Source organism: Manacus candei, unplaced genomic scaffold, assembly GCF_025592945.1.
Source record: "Manacus candei isolate 608988 ecotype Guabito, Panama unplaced genomic scaffold, ASM2559294v1 h1tg000109l, whole genome shotgun sequence".
Classification (NCBI taxonomy): domain Eukaryota; kingdom Metazoa; phylum Chordata; class Aves; order Passeriformes; family Pipridae; genus Manacus; species Manacus candei.
The window spans coordinates 1,565,545-1,585,216 of NW_026138157.1; the positions used below are offsets into that span (position 1 = coordinate 1,565,545).

The 19,672-nt window shown below is 37.5% G+C and overlaps 1 protein-coding gene across 5 annotated transcripts in view; it reads left to right on the plus strand.

Moving 5' to 3' along the window:
* The window catches only part of CDC42BPB (CDC42 binding protein kinase beta), a 93,177-nt gene that overhangs the window by 53,142 nt on the left and 20,363 nt on the right, over positions 1 to 19,672 (plus strand). For 3 of the 5 annotated variants that reach the window (XR_007900144.1, XM_051769473.1, XM_051769470.1), the window contains exons 8-24: positions 1,538 to 1,786; positions 2,742 to 2,821; positions 3,807 to 3,973; positions 4,062 to 4,181; positions 6,063 to 6,196; positions 8,568 to 8,810; positions 10,348 to 10,458; positions 10,916 to 11,160; positions 11,336 to 11,441; positions 12,008 to 12,132; positions 12,868 to 12,973; positions 14,585 to 14,733; positions 15,306 to 15,400; positions 15,488 to 15,567; positions 18,012 to 18,101; positions 18,524 to 18,613; positions 19,008 to 19,113. Coding sequence is in view for 4 of the 5 variants with exons in the window: in XM_051769473.1 (XP_051625433.1) it covers positions 1,538 to 1,786; positions 2,742 to 2,821; positions 3,807 to 3,973; positions 4,062 to 4,181; positions 6,063 to 6,196; positions 8,568 to 8,810; positions 10,348 to 10,458; positions 10,916 to 11,160; positions 11,336 to 11,441; positions 12,008 to 12,132; positions 12,868 to 12,973; positions 14,585 to 14,733; positions 15,306 to 15,400; positions 15,488 to 15,567; positions 18,012 to 18,101; positions 18,524 to 18,613; positions 19,008 to 19,113 (2,296 nt within the window). In the remaining variant the exon portion in view is untranslated. The remainder of the gene's footprint in view (positions 1 to 1,537; positions 1,787 to 2,741; positions 2,822 to 3,806; positions 3,974 to 4,061; positions 4,182 to 6,062; positions 6,197 to 8,567; positions 8,811 to 10,347; positions 10,459 to 10,915; positions 11,161 to 11,335; positions 11,442 to 12,007; positions 12,133 to 12,867; positions 12,974 to 14,584; positions 14,734 to 15,305; positions 15,401 to 15,487; positions 15,568 to 18,011; positions 18,102 to 18,523; positions 18,614 to 19,007; positions 19,114 to 19,672) is intronic. The other 2 variants (XM_051769471.1, XM_051769472.1) reach the window with 2 other exon arrangements.

Here is a 19,672-nt window from a genome sequence, read left to right on the forward strand (position 1 = left end):
TTTCCTCTGGAAAGTGCAGGAGAAATGAAGTAATGCATTATTTACACAGCTGTGCACATTTTCTGTCACACTGATAACAGTACCAAAAAGGCAACAGGCAAGTCAGTCAGTGTAGACATGAGCTGCATGAAGAACCTGAGGTTGGGCATTTGCCCAGGGTCAGAGTGGTAGAGAAGAGTTGGAACTTGTGGGTGCATTTTGAACATTAGAGAGTGAGAATAAAACAGTTCATCGTGCCCTTTCAAGAGCTGTATTAGAAGGACATGTTTATGTGCATACTCATCCCAGGTAGCCAGAAGCTGTTGCAATAGGGTTATTATTGCATTTTCTTCTTCCCAGGATGAGTGCACTCTTCTGGGGTTTACAGTGCTGACTCTCGCACTGAGGCAGTGATGGATAAGACATGAAATCCTTACCAGAGCTAACACCCTTGCTGTGATGAATATTAATATCTCTCTTGCTTTAATTCCTTCAATGCGTGAACTGATTGCAAATGTAACCTGTCCTGCAAACTTAATATTTTAATCTCACTTGGACACACAGTCAATATGATTGTATGTTTTTCATTGGAAGTTTTTAAGTTTAATTTCATTTATGCTGGTTTGGTCCTTAATGATCTCATTTTTAAACTTGAAAAGTTGTATTATAAATATATATTTTTATATATATCTGTCAGCAACCTGATCTAGTGGGTGGCATCCCTGCCCATGAAAGGGGAGTTGAAACTAGGATGATCTTTAAGGTCCCTTCCAACTCAAACCATTCTATGATTCTATGATATGTATAAATATGCTATTGTCTTTTACTGGAAAACAAACAAACCAACCCAACCAACCAAACACCAAAAAGCCCTTCTTGACGATACAGCAGTGGTAGTAGTAGCAAGCTAAAATACAAATAAAGGTTTCCCATTTTTTTCTATCTATGGTAATTTCAGTTGTTAGTGATAATTACAATTTTTATATCTTATGTTTGTTTATGATAATATAAATATTTTCTGAATGTAGATTTAATTTTGGTAAGAAAAACAGGTGTTTAACCTATAAATTAGAAAAATACATCCTTAAACATAACAACATTTGGTAAAGAATTAACTGTCATCATGGGGTTTTAAGAGTTGAAATTAATTAAATCTCAAGGAATAAATCTTAAGGAGATCAATGGATCTCTGACTAAGAGTACCAGTGGGGGCCTGTCTTTATTGTATAATCTTCAATATATTGCAGTGTGTTAAAATTCTGGTTTATCTTAAAAAAGGTTTACTTTTCCCAACAGAGTTACTGTAACCACAGTTAGTTTAAAACATATCTGTATTAAAGAAATTGAAAAATGATTTCTTGTCCTCAAAATCCATTTTAAGACAAAAAGTCTATCACTGAATGTATTGAATTGTGCTCCTGTCACTGCTCGCTGGAACTAGAACAGTATTTGACTATTCATTTCCAGTTTTACTAGCATGTTCTTTTTGAAACTACTGTTGGAAGTTACAGAATAGATTCCTTCTCTAAAAACTTCTCTTATTTGTTTTGTTTTGTAGGAACGATTTCAGTTTCCATCCCATGTTACAGATGTATCTGAAGAAGCAAAAGATCTTATTCAGCGACTTATCTGCAGCAGGGAGCGTAGACTGGGACAGAATGGAATAGAGGATTTTAAGTCTCATGCATTTTTTGAAGGACTTAATTGGGATAACATCCGAAACCTAGAAGCACCTTACATTCCAGAAGTTAGCAGTCCTTCTGACACCTCAAACTTTGATGTAGATGATGATGTACTAAGAAATCCAGTGAGTCTCTGTTTTTAAATATTACTAATGGAAGTGTTCAACCTTGCTGCACTGAAAGGTAGTAGTGAGAAATTATTTCAAAATAAATAATGTGAGAGATGAAAAATAAGTCACTTCAAAGGTGAAAAATTCAAGTTTTTCATCTCTTTGATGTTTTGGGTTATTAGAAGTCATGAGCTGCTTTTCTAAGTGGTAGCACTTGCCAAAATGAAGTATTGTTACATGGCCAAAGTTAAAACATACTTAGGTGGGGAAAAAAAACCTTTAGTTGCCCTTTCAGTTAACCTTTACAAGGAGCCAGTATTTGGATTTATTCCTTTTCAAAGGTGAAAAAATATCTGTCTTTAGAAATACACATAAATTCTCCATGCAGCTTGCAATCACAGCTGTCCAGGTGAGAGGACTCACACTGCTACTTCTCCACTGACTTAAGAACTGGGAGGTTGGTTTTTGGAGTAGGGAACATTGGAGTTCTGGTCCTGCATTTCTGTTGTGTCATAGTTTGCAAATGTGTCAGGAAGAGCAGAGAGCTTTTGTGGTAATTTGTTCATCAGCTTGTATTCCAAGAAATAAAGAGCTTTTGGCACGTTTTTTGATTACAGTAACTAGAATACTAAAACTAACAGCATGCATTTTGGTGCCAGGTCACTTTTAATTAGGAACTTGGTATTTCAGATTTTCTTTTACTGGCTACATTCTGCTTTGAACTTGTTGAAATGCTGCCCTTTCAAGTGCCAGTTCAAGAGGCTCCTAAATTCAGGTCATTATATTAAGTGACCTAATCTGAAATAAAGCTTGTTCAGGGACAATGGAGCATAACTGCCAATTGTCAGTTGGTGTACTAAGAAAAGTGTTTCCACTAGCTGTCTCTCTTTTAGCTGTTGAGGCTCAGTCAAATGCCTTTCACTCTGTGTGGGTTCTCTTTCGGGTTTTCATGCATGTTGTTTTCATGCAGGAAGTGGTGCCACCAAGTTCTCATACAGGCTTTTCTGGATTGCATTTACCGTTCGTTGGGTTTACATACACAACTGATAGGTAAGCAAAGGATTTGTTCTTCATTAAACTTGTTTCCCAAATGCAACTAATTCTAGGAAATTCTCATTTTTAGAAACATGTAGAAAGGTTGATGTCCACAGGTATACTTCTGGATAAACCTGTATCCTTCTTTTTTTCCCCTATGTCTTAACATATTTTGATTATATGTGCCAAGATTAGATGCTTTTATATTTAATATTTTATCTATTGGAAATGAAAGAAAGTTAGGGGACTAGATGTGTCAATTGCAGTTGGGTGTAAACTTGCTGTCCCTGCACTGTGAGGCTGAGAGCAAGTATTGTCCACGCTGGACATCTTCCAGTAGCTGTTCAGGATTATCTCATTGCTCCAATGTCCTGCTGGTAGGCCAAGTTAACACAGAGGGTTCTGAGCATGGACAAAGTGGCTCACTTTGCACATCTTTGAAATGGCCTCCATGTAGAGAGATCTCCATGAGATTTCTCAAACGTGTTCTTGTCTCTCATGTTAAGATATTCTGCCCTGTTTGTTACTTTGTTTTTTCTCTTTGTTGGGGTTTGTTACCCTGTGAACCCAAAATACACGTCTCATCCTTTTCAGAGGGAGATCATAAGCCTTAACTGAAATCCATCTTTGTCATGCTTTAAACTTTGGGGTTTGTCCCTCAGCTATCTCGGTGCAGGTACACTTACCTGCTTCCTTTTCTCTGCCAGATAGTAGTAACCTTTGGAATTGGAGAGTTAACATTTCCAATCATTTAGGCAGTTTGTGAAGTGAAATGTGTGTCTGCATTACTGAAGTCCTGCATGCAGGTATCTTAATTCTACAACAGCATGGACAGTAGTTAGGGAATAATAACTTTGCCCTGACAGTTGTCTCTACAGTAACAATTACTGCATTAATTGTTCTTGTAAATTTAAGGTGCCTATTTGGTGGAATCCCAGCATGTCACTGCTATAGACTGCTGTATTTATTAAAATGTTCTAACTTATGTAATTGTTTTCAGCTCTTTATCTGATAGAGGCACTTTAAAGAGTGTGATGCAGTCTGACACTGTAACCAAAGATACAGATGTACAACGTGACTTAAAGAACACTTCACAAATAGAAGGCTATGAAAAGAAAATACGGAAATTAGAGCAAGAAAAGCAGGATTTGAACAGAAAACTGCAAGGTTAGTGGTCTGTATTTGTTTGGATTCTTACTTCTGGTCATTGGAACATATTTATTGAAAATATTTTCCTTTCTTTTCTGATTTTAAGAATCTACACAGACAGTGCAGAGCCTCCAAGGTCCAATGTGTGTTACAGTAAATACAAGCCGAGATAAGGAGATTAAAAAATTAAATGAAGAAATTGAACGGTTGAAGAACAAATTAACAGGTAAGCCTCTGACATGGTAATTATAGTAATGCAATTTATTTTGGTTCTCCTAGTAACATGATGTGCTGTGTTTTTGCAATACGTAGAATTAATGTTCTTGAGGTACTTGAAAAACAAAAGAGTTTTTTAAATCCTCCTTCAATATGAAGTGACATTTCAGTTTTTCCAAATGAGTGCTTAACTACTTCTTCCACTTGCTTGACCTGATAGCATATACTAGAGTGGGAAGTCTAGAGTACAATGAATTGTGTGCATGGATTCAGTTAAATATTTTGTGTGATGTTTGTTTCCTTAAAAATCTCAGGAGATTATGTTCTCTTACTCCTCCTTTTTGGGGAGAGCACTGTTTTGGAGGGGTTTTACTTGGAGGCAGGTGTAAGAGATAGGGGAGAGAGAAGTGTGGTTGTTCTTTAGTAACATAAGGGAATAGATGGGGAGATGTATAATAATAGTTCACATTTAAATATTTCTGAGCTCCTGCTCCCTTTGTGTTTCTATTTGGTGATGCATTAATTAGGAATCACTGAGCATTGCAGAAAAACAAATACTGGCATCTGTCCTGAGGGAAGACTGACTCATCCATATCACTGAAAATCTGTTGCTTGACAATGCTATTAGTTTATCCATACAAGTTTCCTGTTAGCACCTAATTTTTAAGTGGGAATCAGTGATAAACAAAATGTTAGTTTTGAATCTCAATGATTTGGCTGAGAGCTTTATAGGGTCCCATAATATAGCATATGTGAGTTCACATGTGGAGTTGCTGATGCCGATTTATTTTTTTTTTCCCCATCATTTTGGCAATATACCCCTTTTGTAGGTGTAAGCATTGCAAAAATCTGTTCAGCTCTCCTACATAGATTATCCTTCCAAAAAAAGCCATTCTTGTGTATTCTGAAATTAGGTTTGAATCTAACAATAGTTAGATTAAGGTGCTACTTCTGCAGATGGTTCAGGTTTATCTAGCTCCTTCAGCCAATGTTAAATATAAATTCTAGCAGTATGTCCTGATTTAAAAAGAAGTGACATTGGTTCATCTAGGGTGGGAGGAAGTTTGTGCAGAAGTGAGGAAAGGAATAATGCTTCAAGCTTTCAGCAATGCTTGGGATTCCTGAATACATGGGTCCAGTTTCCTGTTCTGCCACTGACATCAGTGAAACTTGAGGGAGACAGTTATTCCCTATGCAATTTCTTATTTATTTGTTTAAAAGAGGTAGTAATTAAAACCAAATGGAGAATGGTGGTTCATTTTATTACCAGTTCTAAGACTGAGCAGAAATATATAGAGGTGATTAGTGGTTTTGGGCTTTTTTTGCACTTAAAAGCGTTAATTTCAAGTCAAATTTGTTTATTTTTCTTTGAGAGTAAAGAGAGAACAAAATGCCAGTAATATGGGCAATCCAGTCTCCAGCTCACCTCGTCCAGGATAGTTTTTCCTTCCCAGACTATTAGTTCTTATCTAGTCTAGAAAATATCTTGCCTGTCTGGTTGGATGCACTAAGGACTGACTGTAGCCTTTCTTGTCACATAGTGAAAAACTATTTAGGAAACACATTACTAGAACTAGAATTGGAACAACTCGAGTTTATTTAATGTTTTCAAGGGCTAGAAGTTGCATTCATCAAAAACAAAACCAAGCCCTGTGCTAAGGCTTTTCACTTAGAGTTCACAGTCTTTGGGAGAATTTCTTTAAGGGGCTGAGAAAAATAAAATTGTTTTGAGGTATCAATGCCCCAAAATTACCTCACACAGTCTAAAATGGTGGGAATGGGAAAGAAGTTTATTTTCCAAGCAAAGTGATGCCAGTTTGCATGAGTGATGTTGCTTGTTTTATTGGTGTTAATTTGGGACCACTTACCTTTAATATGTATTAATCTACAGATGTAAGTAAATTGGAAGCACAGCTTGCAGATGCAGTGGCTTTTCGACAAGAACATGAGGACTCCATACACAAGTTGAAAGGACTAGAAAAACAGTGCAGAGTACTGCGGCAAGAAAAGGAGGACCTTCATAAGGTATTGATCCAAAGACAGATACTTTTAAAAATGGTCATGTAATGTAGTTGTAGAATAGTTATGTTGTGATTGCAATTTTAATGTTTTAAATGCTTTTTTTTAGAACTATACTGAGATGTTAGGGAACCTGTTCTGCATACAGTAGCTTCTCGAAGTATCACTCTTTCTCTTTTGGAAGTTGCTGGGCTTTTTATTTCAGATGCGTTCTGCTAGGTAGAATGAATACCTAAAGAATGGTTTTAATTAAGCTGTTTAATTATTCTTAACTGTTTCAATAGAAATCTGAGGGCAATCAAGAGAGACTTCAGAGCCCTGGGATGACTTGTTGAGGGATCAGGAACATAAATATTGTTCTCCTCCATTCTTCCAATTTCAGAGAATGATGAGGGAGGAAAGAGGAAGAACCAGCAGATCAATAACTGGCTGGTACCACTGGCAGAATTCTGGGGGTTTTGACCATGGGTTGGTTTACATGACACCAGGCCTGATGGTGACAGATGGGGTACACCTGTGTTAAGGGGGGAAAGGATCTTTGCACAGAAGTTAGCAGGGCTCATTGAAAGAATTTTAAACTAGATTTGAAGGGGGAAAAGGGATAAAACCAGGCTCAATAGAGATAAGCTGGGGTGGGTGGCATACCAGTGTTTGGGGGATCATGTGCTAGCAAGGCCCTGCAGTCTGTCATCTCAGTGGAAATAGGGGATGGCGATCCATGCAGCAGCAAAGACATAAGGGCTATTGATGTGGTAAAACCAGAGAAGTGCCTGAGAATGGTCACATAGGAATTAGGGCTTCTCTCCCCAAAGAGGGGATGGGATAAATAGCAAACTTGTAACAGATTCAACGAGGTGAAGACCTGGGTCCTGCACTTCAGTCGTGACAACCCCTTGCAATGCTCCAGGTTTGGGGCAGAGCATCTGAAAATCTGCCCTGCAGAAAAGGCCCTGGAGGTCCTGTCAACAGTAGCTGAACATGAGCCAGCAGTGTGCCCACATGGCCAAGAAGGCCAATGGCATCCTGGCCTGTATCAGCAATAGTGTGGCCAGCAGGACCAGGGCAGTGATTGTTGTGCTGTACTTGACATTGGTGTGGCCACACCTTAAGTAGTGTCCAGTTCTGGGCCCCTCACTGTAAGAAAGACATTGAGGTGCTGGAATGAGTCCGAGGAAGGGCAACAAGGAAGCTGAACGGTCTGGAGCACAAGTCCTATGAGGCCTTGAGTGGCTGAGGGAACTGGGATTGTTTAGTCTGGAGAGAAGGAGGCTCAGGGAACACCTTATTGCTCAACTACCTGAAAGGAGGTTGAAGTAAAGTGAGGGTAGGTCTCTTCTCCCAAGTAACAAATGACAGGATGAGAGGAAATGAAATCAAGTTGAACCAGAGAAGATTTAGATTGGATATTAGGAAAAATTTCTTCACTGAAAGGATTGACAAGCATTGGAACAGGCTGCCCAGGGAAGTGGTGGAGTTACTATCCCTGGAGGTATTTGAAAGACGTGGAGAGGTGGCACTTAGGGACATGGTTTAGTGGTGGGCTGGGCAGTGCTGGGTTAACATTTGGACTCAATGATCTTAAAGGTCTTCTCCAGCCTAAATTATACTGTGATTCTATGATAATATACACAGGAGTTAAACTCAGATCTATATATATATGTGTATGTGTGTGTATTTTTATATATATATGAAAGAGTTAATAGAGCTAAGTCACTGCTCCAGCTCTTTCCTGGAGCACTTGCTCTTTGTTATACCAAAAGGTTAATTACTGCTTAAGACTGATGATGACTTTTACGTAATTGCTGATTTTATTTGCTGCTCTGTAAATTATACCTTTGTTTGCTTCCTAAAATTTATCAGTTTTTAGTTTAAATCAGCAAAATATTTTGCAGTAAAGTAAATAGGGAGTTGCATATGCTACATACCACTTTTAATGATATTAAAAAAAAAAGCTATCTGTATTGGAATAACTAGTTTTGGAAAAGCCTCCTAGCCATATTGTTCATGGGCATTCACGTGAATCCAAAAGTAATCTGTGGGCCAAAATCTCTGGGCTGTTTGTACCTTAGAATTTAACAGTCTCTCTTCTGTGTGTTAACCAGAGTGTATGAGTAACAGGAAAGGCTACACCAAAGGTAGTCTTTGAGCTGCCACACTAGAAGCAGAGAAATGACTGTCTTGGTACCTTACTGGAGCTGCTTAGCCAGGAAAAAACCTCAAACAATTGTGAAAAATTAAGAATTAGAAATAATCTTTAGAAGTTATGTGAGGTGGTTGAGCTTTCAAGTCATGCTTACGTAGGTCCAGTGTCTTTCTTCTTGGAAAGAATATATGGAGTTCAAATTACTCTTTTTATTATATTTTTTATTTAAACCAGCAACTTGTAGAAGCCTCAGAGAGATTAAAGACGCAGTCCAAAGAATTGAGGGATGCCCACCAGCAAAGAAAGTTGGCTGTGCAGGAGTTCTCCGAGCTCAGTGAGAGGATGGGAGACCTGCGGTCTCAAAAGCAGAAGCTGTCCCGGCAACTTCGCGACAAAGAAGAGGAGTTGGAAGTGAGCATGCAGAAGATTGATGCTCTGCGACAGGACATCCGTAAATCCGAGAAGATAAGGAAAGAGGTAGCTTGATAAAACAACCAGCAGTAACTTGTTCAGCTGCTGCTTATCAGTATCTCATATCTGATTGTATTGAAAAACTGGGAGTGTCTTCTGGGTTTTCTTGGGGTTTTTTGTTTGTACTCAGATTTGAATCTGGAGGAAGCTGTTTTTACTACATACCCAGGTTATTAGTTCTTGTGTTTTGATTCTTGTAGACTCTGACTCACAGTCAGCTTGAAACCTAGAAAGCTCAGTGAGTTCTTCATGTGCTTTGAGGTTGGAGTATTCTAACTTCACTGTTTTTCTTAACTGAATGTTTCTCTTCAGCTAAAGGGAGGAATAGTGATACAGATTAAATATGTGGTTTTCCTTCCTCTCTAGTCATTGTAAGAATATCTGTAATATCTTTAAACAAGTTAATTTCCAATTAGTATTCAAGGCAATTTATAGTTTTACATAAGATGAAGTGGATAACCAGAAGAGGGCATAAGAAAAAGCTACTGTGGTTAATCCAAAGTGTTTTCATCACTGAAAAGTCATCATGTTTTAGGTATTCTCTGGGTGAAGTGTAGAAGAGAAATTCAAGAGCTTTATAAACTACTGGAAAATGAATTGAAGGGCAGTCTATGAAAGTGTAGTAAAAGATGAAGTTTCTCAGGCTTTTATCCATGAACAAGAAGTGGTAGATAACTGGGAACTGGCAAAGAGCTCTGGCATCTCGTCTCTAGAGCAGAGTGCAGCGGGCATTCAAGTGTTGTTCTTTATTCAGTTAAATGCTTCCATGCAGAGCTTTAAAATCTCCTGTCTTTGTTCTTAAAAATTCCTCTGTACTCCCTTTCGTAACAGTTCTATCAATCTTCTATTCAAAACATAGTCTAGAAGTTCATTATCTTGTCCCACAGTTCTAAGTACAAGCCTTTTAAAAACAACTTTGTGAGTTTAATTTGAACACAGAAAAACAAATTTTACTCTTCCTGTCAGGTTTTGAAACTGTGTCACTATTGCTTGAATTGCAAGTTGCCTTAGTTGCCACTAAATCCAAATTGTCTTTCTGATAAGCTTTCTGAAGTCAATAAATGGATGATCAAGCTTATTTGTTCCATAATTGCAAGGCAAAAATGTTCAGTGTTCATATTTGAAGTATTTTGCAGTGATTTGGGTCAAAGATTGAGATTTTTAAGCTGCCTTACTAGATACTGAGGCATGGAGCTGACCTGTAAACATGGGAGACTGTCTTCTTTCACAACTGCAGTGACGTCCTAGTGCCATTTCCTTCTCTTTGCTTTAATGGGAGCTGTGCAGTTATCCTTGAATGGGTTTGATGTAGTTCATATCAGTACAAAGAGTCATAAAATAATAGTTTTGCTGCATGAGACAGATGGATGCCTGAATCACTGAAGGCAAAACAATTATCATGACATTCTGAGATGATTGTTATAGTGGTATAACTTAAAATAGAAATAAATATAACTTGCTGCTAGTCCATATGGAGGAAAGGAAATGAATGATACAGATAATGCTGTCATGGGTTGAAGTGACCTAAAATTACTTGTTACAGCTGGAAGCCCAACTCGAAGAAGTTGTAGCAGAAGCATCAAAAGAACGCAAGCTTCGTGAGCACAGTGAGGTTTTCTCCAAACAACTGGAAAATGAACTGGAAGCTCTAAAGGTTACATGTTTTTTGACAAATATTTACTCGTGGCCCAGGGGCTGCAATAGTTTTGCTTACTCAACTGTTGATACCAGTGGGAGACTTGAAAACTACAGCATTACTAGAAACCTGACCTAACCTGTCCAGATTTATTTGCCTTTTTTGCTTGGAACACTTTACTTATTGGACACTAATGTCTTGAAAATACCCAGTTTATATAAACTTTAAGCAGATACTAAACTAATGTGGTCCAAATCTGTTATCTCTGCAACTCATTTCAGCTCCTTATTAGGGTCATGTAAGCAGAGCAGTTACTTGGGGCTTAATCCTTGGAGACAGGTCTCTTTTAAATCACTTGGTGCCCAAATAAAAATTTTTCCAAATTGCCACAATTGGACAATTCTGACTTTAAAGAATATTCCCAAAATATAAAGATCATGGCCTCTTCCTGATGGTTTCTCCTCTTCTTCTGCAGCTGAAGCAGGGAGGCCGGGCAGCTGGTGCCACACTAGAACATCAGCAGGAACTTTCCAAAATTAAGTCTGAGCTGGAAAAGAAAATCTTATTTTATGAAGAAGAGTTGGTCCGACGAGAAGCATCACATGTTTTAGAAGTAAAAAATGTGAAAAAGGAAGTACATGATTCAGAGAGCCATCAGCTTGCACTGCAGAAAGAGATCATGATATTGAAGGATAAACTAGAGAAAACAAAGCGAGAGAGGTAAGATTTTGGGCATAATTTCTAAACTATGGATTTCTGTTTGTTGCCTGTATGTATTGCATTGCAAAGGTACCTGTGCTGGCTGCTATTTCACCTTAACTCTATTTATTCCCTTTTGAAAATCCCACAGGTTTAGCAATGTTAAAGTGTTCCTATTTCTTGTCCTTCTCCTTAGGCACAGTGAAATGGAGGAAGCAGTAGGAACAATGAAAGAGAAATATGAGCGTGAAAGATCTATGCTCTTGGAAGATAACAAAAAGCTAACAACAGAAAATGAGAGGGTAATTACTTTAGGAAATATTTTTAAGCAAAATATAATTCTTACGTCATTAGTCTGGTGTTGAAGTAGTCTACTCATTGATCAAAACAGGATCTGTGAATGTTCAGGCACTATCTGAATAAAACAAATGTCATTTTCACCATATAAATGTCAGATTTCGCTACATACTGACTTCAGCATCCTGGTACTGCTCTTTGGGGGACTGATTCCCACAATTCAGAGGACATCATCCACTGATTTCTTCCTGAAGGCTGCTCAGAGAGGGAAGCATTGATAGACTGCCTGCCTTCCTGATGGCTTACAGTTAAACCTTATTCCTCTCTGACCTCTACACTTGCATTTTCTTTTCCTTTGTTCTAGATTATTTTGTGTGAACTGGCAGATCCACAGTAAAGAACCCCTTCCAGTCCTTTGCTCTGTGTTAGAGCTCCCAGATAGCCCAGGGTGGTCTTGTTTGTTCAGATTCTATAGGTGTTTAAACATACACATACATAAAAAGTGACAACTTTTATATATATGTCAGTGAAACTGGCATAAGTCACAGGTGAAACTAATCTTTTGTTTCAGCTCTGCTCCTTTGTGGACAAACTAACAGCACAGAACAGACAGCTAGAAGATGAACTTCAAGATCTAGCAGCAAAGAAGGAGTCTGTTGCTCACTGGGAAGCTCAGATTGCAGAAATTATTCAATGGTATGTGCTGTTTAGAGATCCAGATATGGCCACTTTCAACTCTGAAATATTGATTGGCTTTTTTTTTTTTAAATGTATAACTAGGCCCTCTCTCTGTGTCTGAGATGAATAAAAGCATGGTACTTCTGAGTGTTGATTTTGTTGAAATTGTCAGATGCCACTGCAACAAGTACAAAGGAGAAAGTTTTGGTGTCAACTCTAAAGCGATTATTAAATCGTCCAATCTGGAATATTTTGATAAATTAAGTCAGGAAGATGGTCATGATTTTAAACGTCCACGTTAAAATATAAAACCTCACTAGCTGTACACTTGGAATTAATTCCTAGGTCTGTTCTTCCCTCTCTAATTCACTGTTTTAGCAATATGTGTGCAAGTATTTCAGCATCCAAAACAAAAAGGACTGGAAGGTAGCCCTTATAAAAACTAAGCAGTAACATGCAGATCATGTTCCAAACTATAACAGTGAATCTCTGCAGAACTCTTGCTGATGGCGAAAGGGAAACTTCAGTTTCCCTAGCAACTGCTACAATCAAGAAAATCAGATAAAAGAAAAATCTAAAGTAGGCAATCTAAGATATATTCAGTTTTCTGTTGCTGGGAGAGTTTTTCCTGCTCTGTCCACTTCTGTTATGTCCCTAAATCCAGTGCAGACACTCTGATAATTTGGTGATACACTATTTGGTGCTATGAGCCATGAAACTGCTAAGTTACAGGTTTTTGTAATTGCACAACAGGGTAAGTGATGAGAAGGATGCTCGTGGCTATCTCCAGGCATTAGCTTCCAAGATGACAGAAGAACTAGAATCATTGAGAAGTTCCAGTCTGGGGTCACGAACACTGGTAAGAAAATAGCAAGCATTCAGGCTGTTCTGGGGATGTCTGAGAAGCTACATTTTTAGTTTTGGCTACCTGTACATAATCAGAATTCTTTTCTAATAAATCCCTTGCTCTGCTTTCTGGTTTTTAGTTATTGCTTGTAAAATCCAAGTAGCTAATCTGATCAGAATTTGATAATTACAGGGGTTAGTTGTTTCATACTAATATCTGCCATCACAAACTGCTTTAAACAGTACAGAGGAGAGAAGAAACAATAACTTAAACCATTAAAGGGGAGTACAGAAATGTACCTCACCATGTTAGATGCAACTGAATAATTTTAACTGCTGTTACAGTGAGATAACGAAGTATGTTTTCTTCAGTGAAAAAGTATTAACTGGTTGATACTGGCACAAACTAGGGACATGCTGAAAGCATGTAGCTTCATTTATATGCAGAACAATGAAACCTTATTCTGTAGTTTTCCCATATAGCAGTAACATGAATTCCCAAAAAAATCTGCAAATTGTAAGAGCTCTCATAAAGGAGTAGGGTTTCAAAGAGAAAAACACCCACAGAAGGAGAGGGAGAACCATTTGCAGCTTGGCATGGAAGCCCACATCCCTAGCAATGCCAGTCAGCACAGTCTGCCATGCAGAGTCCATCTGCTGCTGGTTTATACATTTAAGAAGTTACTCACCCCTTCCAAACCTATGAATATGGGAGAATAAGAGAAAGTTATTACTTCTGTGAGCTAACATTTGCTTACATCGTCAAGAGGTGATTATAATACTGAGAGGTTTAATAGGAAGAAAGATCGGATCAAATGCAGTTGACATTTTCATCTTAGCTACTGCCAGAATAAAGAATGCTGTCTGTTCTTCTTATTACAACTGGTTTTGTAACTTCTGCAGGACCTAATCTAAGGCAATTACTTCTCAACATAAAAAATGCCTCTCATTTTTCATGACTGTTATTTTCAAGTTCGTGTGTGACTAGAGAGGCATTCATTAGGGAATATCAGAAATGTAGTCCATACTGAAAAATGCCTGGAAAAGATCAGAATTTTAGCTTTTGGGAGTAGTAGGGTAGAATTGCATGGTGCATGCAGAAGTGTAGCATATGCTACTTAGCAAGCATAAGAATTCCTTAGGCAAATGTTCTAGGTATCTTGGGTATCTCAAGACCCGGATTCTTTCTTTCTTTTTTTTTCTCATAATTTTGCTACTCTTGCTGTATTTTATGTTAGTATGTTTTACATTAAATATTGACATTTATCTCATGTTTGAAAGTCCATTATGTCACTGTGCAAGTTTTACACTCTCCTCTAGATTGGACAGTGAAAACTAGCCATTTTCAATGGGTTCTCTTGGTTTGACTTCCATGCTCAGTGATCTAACATTTTGGTTTCAAGCATATTGTGTTAATGGTATAACCAGTATTAAAATAGCTCATTACTTCATTTTTTGTGTAATGAGGTCCAACTACTGACTGATTTTCATGCAACAGGTATCCTGTCCATTACTAATTAAAAGAGCATTCTCTGAACCAGTGTGAAAGCTAATTTATGTCTTTGGACAAGAACTGAATTATCCTTAGGCAGTTGATACTAATATTCAGTAACTTATGCTACAGGATCCACTTTGGAAAGTGCGACGCAGTCAGAAGTTGGATATGTCAGCCAGGCTGGAATTACAGTCTGCTCTTGATGCAGAAATTCGTGCCAAACAACTGGTTCAAGAAGAGCTACGAAAAGTTAAAGATGCAAACATATCTTTTGAAAGGTAATCAGACCTTTTGTTCTGTTTAGGTTTTAATATACTGATCTGAACTGCTGATTAGAATAGTAGCAACTTTCTTAAAATGGCCCCTTGTGCCTGGGATACTGGACTTTGCCAGAAAGATCCCATTCTACTGACTACACGTTTCTTCCATAGTCAAATGAGAACTGTAAAAATTTCTTCAAGATTTCACTGCTATACTAAGATATAAATCTTGGGCATCTGAGGAAAAAAAGCATAAGAGCAAATTCAAAGCAAATTCACTACCATTTAGTAGATTAACTGGAGAGTTAGGCATGTTCTTGGGAATTAAAAAACAAATTGCTATTAGAATAATACCACGTATCTGCAAGGGTAGCAGAAATCTCAAGTTTTAAATATCTACAGTTTTAAATATCTAGTCAAGTATTGAGGTGTCTATTCATGGGAAAAGTAAAATTAATCAGCCTTAAAATAATCTCTTAAAAAAACCCCAAGCTCCTCAAAAAAAAGGCATTTTCTGAAACTTTTGTGCACTGCCATTCCTGCCTTTGAGACATTTCAGATTGCATTTTGATCATATTGTGTTGCTTTAGTAAATTAAAGGAATCAGAAGCAAAAAATAGAGAACTGTTGGAAGAGATGGAAGGTTTGAAGAAAAAACTGGAAGAAAAATACAGAACAGATTCAGGTAATTAGAGTTACTGTGTTTTAACAAAGTTCTAACACCACCTGTGACGTTGCCTTTTAGCTAAACCTGTTCTCCTTTTGGTTTTAGGTCTCAAACTTCCAGATTTTCAAGATTCCATTTTTGACTATTTCAACACCTCTCCTCTTACACGTGATTTGACTTTCAGAGTGAGTTATTACATAAAATAACTACAAAAATGCGATAACCAAATTATATTTTTATTATGTTAAAGTAACTCTTAGGCACTATATGGCACATTTGGATCTGGCATATTAGCCAAATTAGCGTGGCACAGAATTGGATGCCCAGTAGATGTCAGATTGCTTGGCATTTTGTAGAGAAGCTGGCATCTTTGGGACATATTCTCAGAAGTTCACATTAATTATTTTCTATTCTAGCTTTGTTTAGGTTAATATCAAACATTTGGCTAAATGAAATATATTCAGGGTCTTTTGGAAATGCTGGCACACCCTGTTACAAATAAGGGATTAAATGCTTTGCAGTTGGAAGATGCTGATTATTACAAGGAAAAGTGTTCACACAGTTCAAGGAGTGTTTAAACAGATATGTAAAATTGTTGGCTCCAGATCTTAATGGAGTGGTTAGAGTAGAAGGAGCTGGGAAGAGAATCAGAGGACCCACAGATGTTTGTATAATAAGTTTATCGTGACACACCCTGTGATCCTTAGAAAACTAATCATACAAATCACAGCTCCAAGTAGGCGTTTCACTTTAAATGATTTGTGCATTCCCCGAGGAAGCAGCTGTTAAATGCAACATTGAATCACATTTCCTTACTTCATGAACTCTTGATCCGTGGAGATTTTTCTGGGATTTTTTTTTTAAATGTTGTTTTGCAAAGCATAGACAGTTAAGGATAAAACCAAGAGCTCGAACTGGAGAGAATAATCTGTTTATGAAGCGGAGTTAAGGGGGCTCAGGTTAAAACCTATGGGCATGCTGTGATATTTGCATACAATTTGTGTATATGCTGTTCCCAGCCACAGAATGTCCATGCTGACTTTCTTAGATGTGCTATATGGATGAGGTGGAGGGAAGAGAGAGAAACATGATATATGCTACTATCTCAATAATAACTTTTATCTACTGACCTTGATTTTTGGAAACATTGCTTTAAAAAGTACCAATATACTTAAAAAAGTAACATGTAGAATATCAAGCCCATAACTAAACAAGATTCCATTCTACAGATCCTGAAATAAGTACATAGTCTCTGTGAAAATACAGGTGGCATTTTCTGATTAATTACATTAAAATTGCTGATACTGTGCTTAATGACTTACATTGGCAATTTTTTTTCACATGTACTTATAAAGATAGTTTGTATCATCTGCACTGGGGTTAATTTAGTTTGAATAAACATCATTTGGCCGTATAAAACATTTTATTTAGTTAGCCAACTAATATTCTATCTGAAGTTTTCCTATGGGTGATAAGCGATCGTTTTTATCCCTCATATCTGTTACAACAAAGGATTCTGTTTCTTCTTCGTCTACATCTTCTCTGCTAGCCTTTTGGGAAGAAGTAAGTTTTTGATAGTAGTTTTGTGTCCTTATTTTGTTGTGACCTGTCATAGTAAAAATGGCCCTCTAAAATTAGATACTGTGCTTCCTTAATTTCTCTGTAACTTAATCCACTAAACCTCTTTAGAGGCTTACTTGTTTTATAGTTTGACTATCTATATGGCTAAAGCTGAATCACACTTAGCATTTTGAAATTGTTCATATTACATAATGGTACAATTTGATCTTAAATGGCCCAACCCTACTGATCAGTTCATAACAACACAAAAATAACAAGTATCTGAACATATTTAGTGAGCTAACTGAACTTGAGCGAAGCTTCTTCCTGTCTAAACTGGCTGGGAAGTGAGTGATTCATTACTTGTTGCCTTTAGTGCTAATTACATCACTGATGTGAAGTCTAATCTGATGTTTGTTAATCATGGTTTTTATGATTTCCTCAGAGTACAGTAACGCAGAGTCCTACTTCCACACCCAGCTGCTTTAGCTCTGGAATTGTAGCATACTTCCCCCTTGTGCTGGCAATTAGTAGTTGCTAATTTAAGTGTGAAATTAATAGATGGCTTGTAATGGATGCTAGTCTTAAATTTTAGTGAAATATAAGACACTGTGATTAAGTAGACATTTTTAAACAACTTTTTTAAAGATTGAGTGTTACTACTTTAAGAATTTTTCTTGTGGCAGACTTTCTGGCTGCTGTGTGCTAGAAAAATCCTAGTGTAGTAAGCTACCATGAGAAATCAGCTATTTTAGGGATGATTGCCAGGCTTCTCAAACGTTATTCCATACCTGCATGCAAGAGATTAGACACAGCCTTGCTGTGAGAAGATGACTTGCAGCATTGTAGCTGCCTGCTATGAGGTTTTGCACTTCAGTACGCCCAGCTTTTCCATCAGGTGGCAGGGTTTGTTTTGAGAAAAGATCTTTTTTCAGAGTGGAAGGTTGTTAGATGTTTGTGTATTTCATCTAGAAACCAACGTTGGGTTTTGTTTCCATTCTGTTGTTGTGAGAATGCTTCATTCAGATACGTGGTATCTAATCTAACATGTTTGCTGTTGCTTTTGCAGACCAGCTCTATTAGTGAGCAGGAAATGCAGGGTCCCAAGTCAGAAGTTTCACCATCTACTTCAGTTGTAACTGCAGAGCAACAACAAGAAGTAAGAAAGCTGTTATTTTGCCCTGAAGAGTAATTCACTAGAAAGTCTCTCTGTCTTGTTCACAAAAATACATATTGCAGCATTCATCGTGAAGAAACAGGATTGAATGCTGCTTATTTGCAATGTCTCAGTGTTAATTTCACCTGCTTTGAAGACAGTTGCAAATGAAGCCTTTTCGCTGCCTTTCTGTATGTTGATGTACCTCATTTTCATGTTTTCTGTATTGCTGCTTATTTGTTAGTGTGCAGGCTTTCCTGTGAGTGCTTTAAAACACAATCTGTTTCTATTAAATCAGAATGGTGATGTTTACGACAATTAAATTTTTGATCATATTCAAAAAAATAAAAAAAATCAGAAGACAATAAGCTTTGCTACCCCAATCTTGACACAAATTCTTGAAGCCTTATTTTGCTCAATTACAGTTTCTTGTGATTCAGGAACCAATTCGGCTTCAGAGGATGCCTGCTGCTCCTTCCCCCACCATTCAGTCCATTTCTCTAGCTGTACCAAAGGTAGGGGGACTGTGCTGACCTTATTCTAAAGAACAAAGGAAAAAAGTATAATCTATAAATTAGCCCTCTGTGTTTGTTCTTGTCCTGTGTGGGTTTGTCATATGTGTGTTTGTTAGGTCTGTGTTTTTAATCAAATGTTTCCAAATGTGTATGGATGGGTTTTGTTTTGTTGTAGGGGAGGATAAAAAATAGCTGTAGGTTTTAGTTTGAGTATCTTTTGCAGTTGGAAATAAAACTGATACTGTTGTCTTGCAGCACCTTTTACAAGCTGCATTTACATAAAAGAAGCCCAGGTTTCATAATGTGCGCACTGATACAGGGTGGTGAAGGGAGGTGCTTGCATTACCTAAGTCCAGAAAATGAAGTTATTTTTTATCCTGAATGTATCTTTCAGCCTAAAGCTCACCAGCTCAATATCAAGTCATTCACAAGTCCTACTCAGTGTAGTCATTGCACCTCTCTTATGGTGGGATTAGTTCGACAAGGTTATGCCTGTGACGGTGAGTCAGTGAAACTTTTTATATTTTCAGCAAGTCCCTTGAAAAGCATCCCAAAACACTAATGTATTTGAAGGCAACCATTTCCCATTTCTTTGGGGAGGGAATGAATGAAAGGGGTGGCTGCCACTGAATGGTTCTCCTTTCTTTTGCATCCCTTTAGAAGTATGATGATGATGTATGATTTCATATTGCTAATTAATTCTGCTACCATTAGTGCTGTTACAGTGCGAGGGAGGGGGCGGGGAGGGCAGGACTGGTTTCTGTTGCTGTAGTAGAGAAGACTATGGGAATGATCTGATTATGTCTATTTTATGTTATCCTAATCATAAACCCTGAATGTTGAGAGGACCATTTGCTAGATTATTTCATCTGTAGCTTGTCTTGCTGTCCATTAGTTTTATTTAAAATGCTTTATCTGATGCATGTGTCACTACTGAATTCTGTGTTCAAGTATAGGGAGGTATTTTTATTTGAAAATATTTACTGTATCTTGATTGGACACATGAACTCAGTTAAATAGGTCACAAATCCGATGAAGGCACTACAGTATAAATAACCT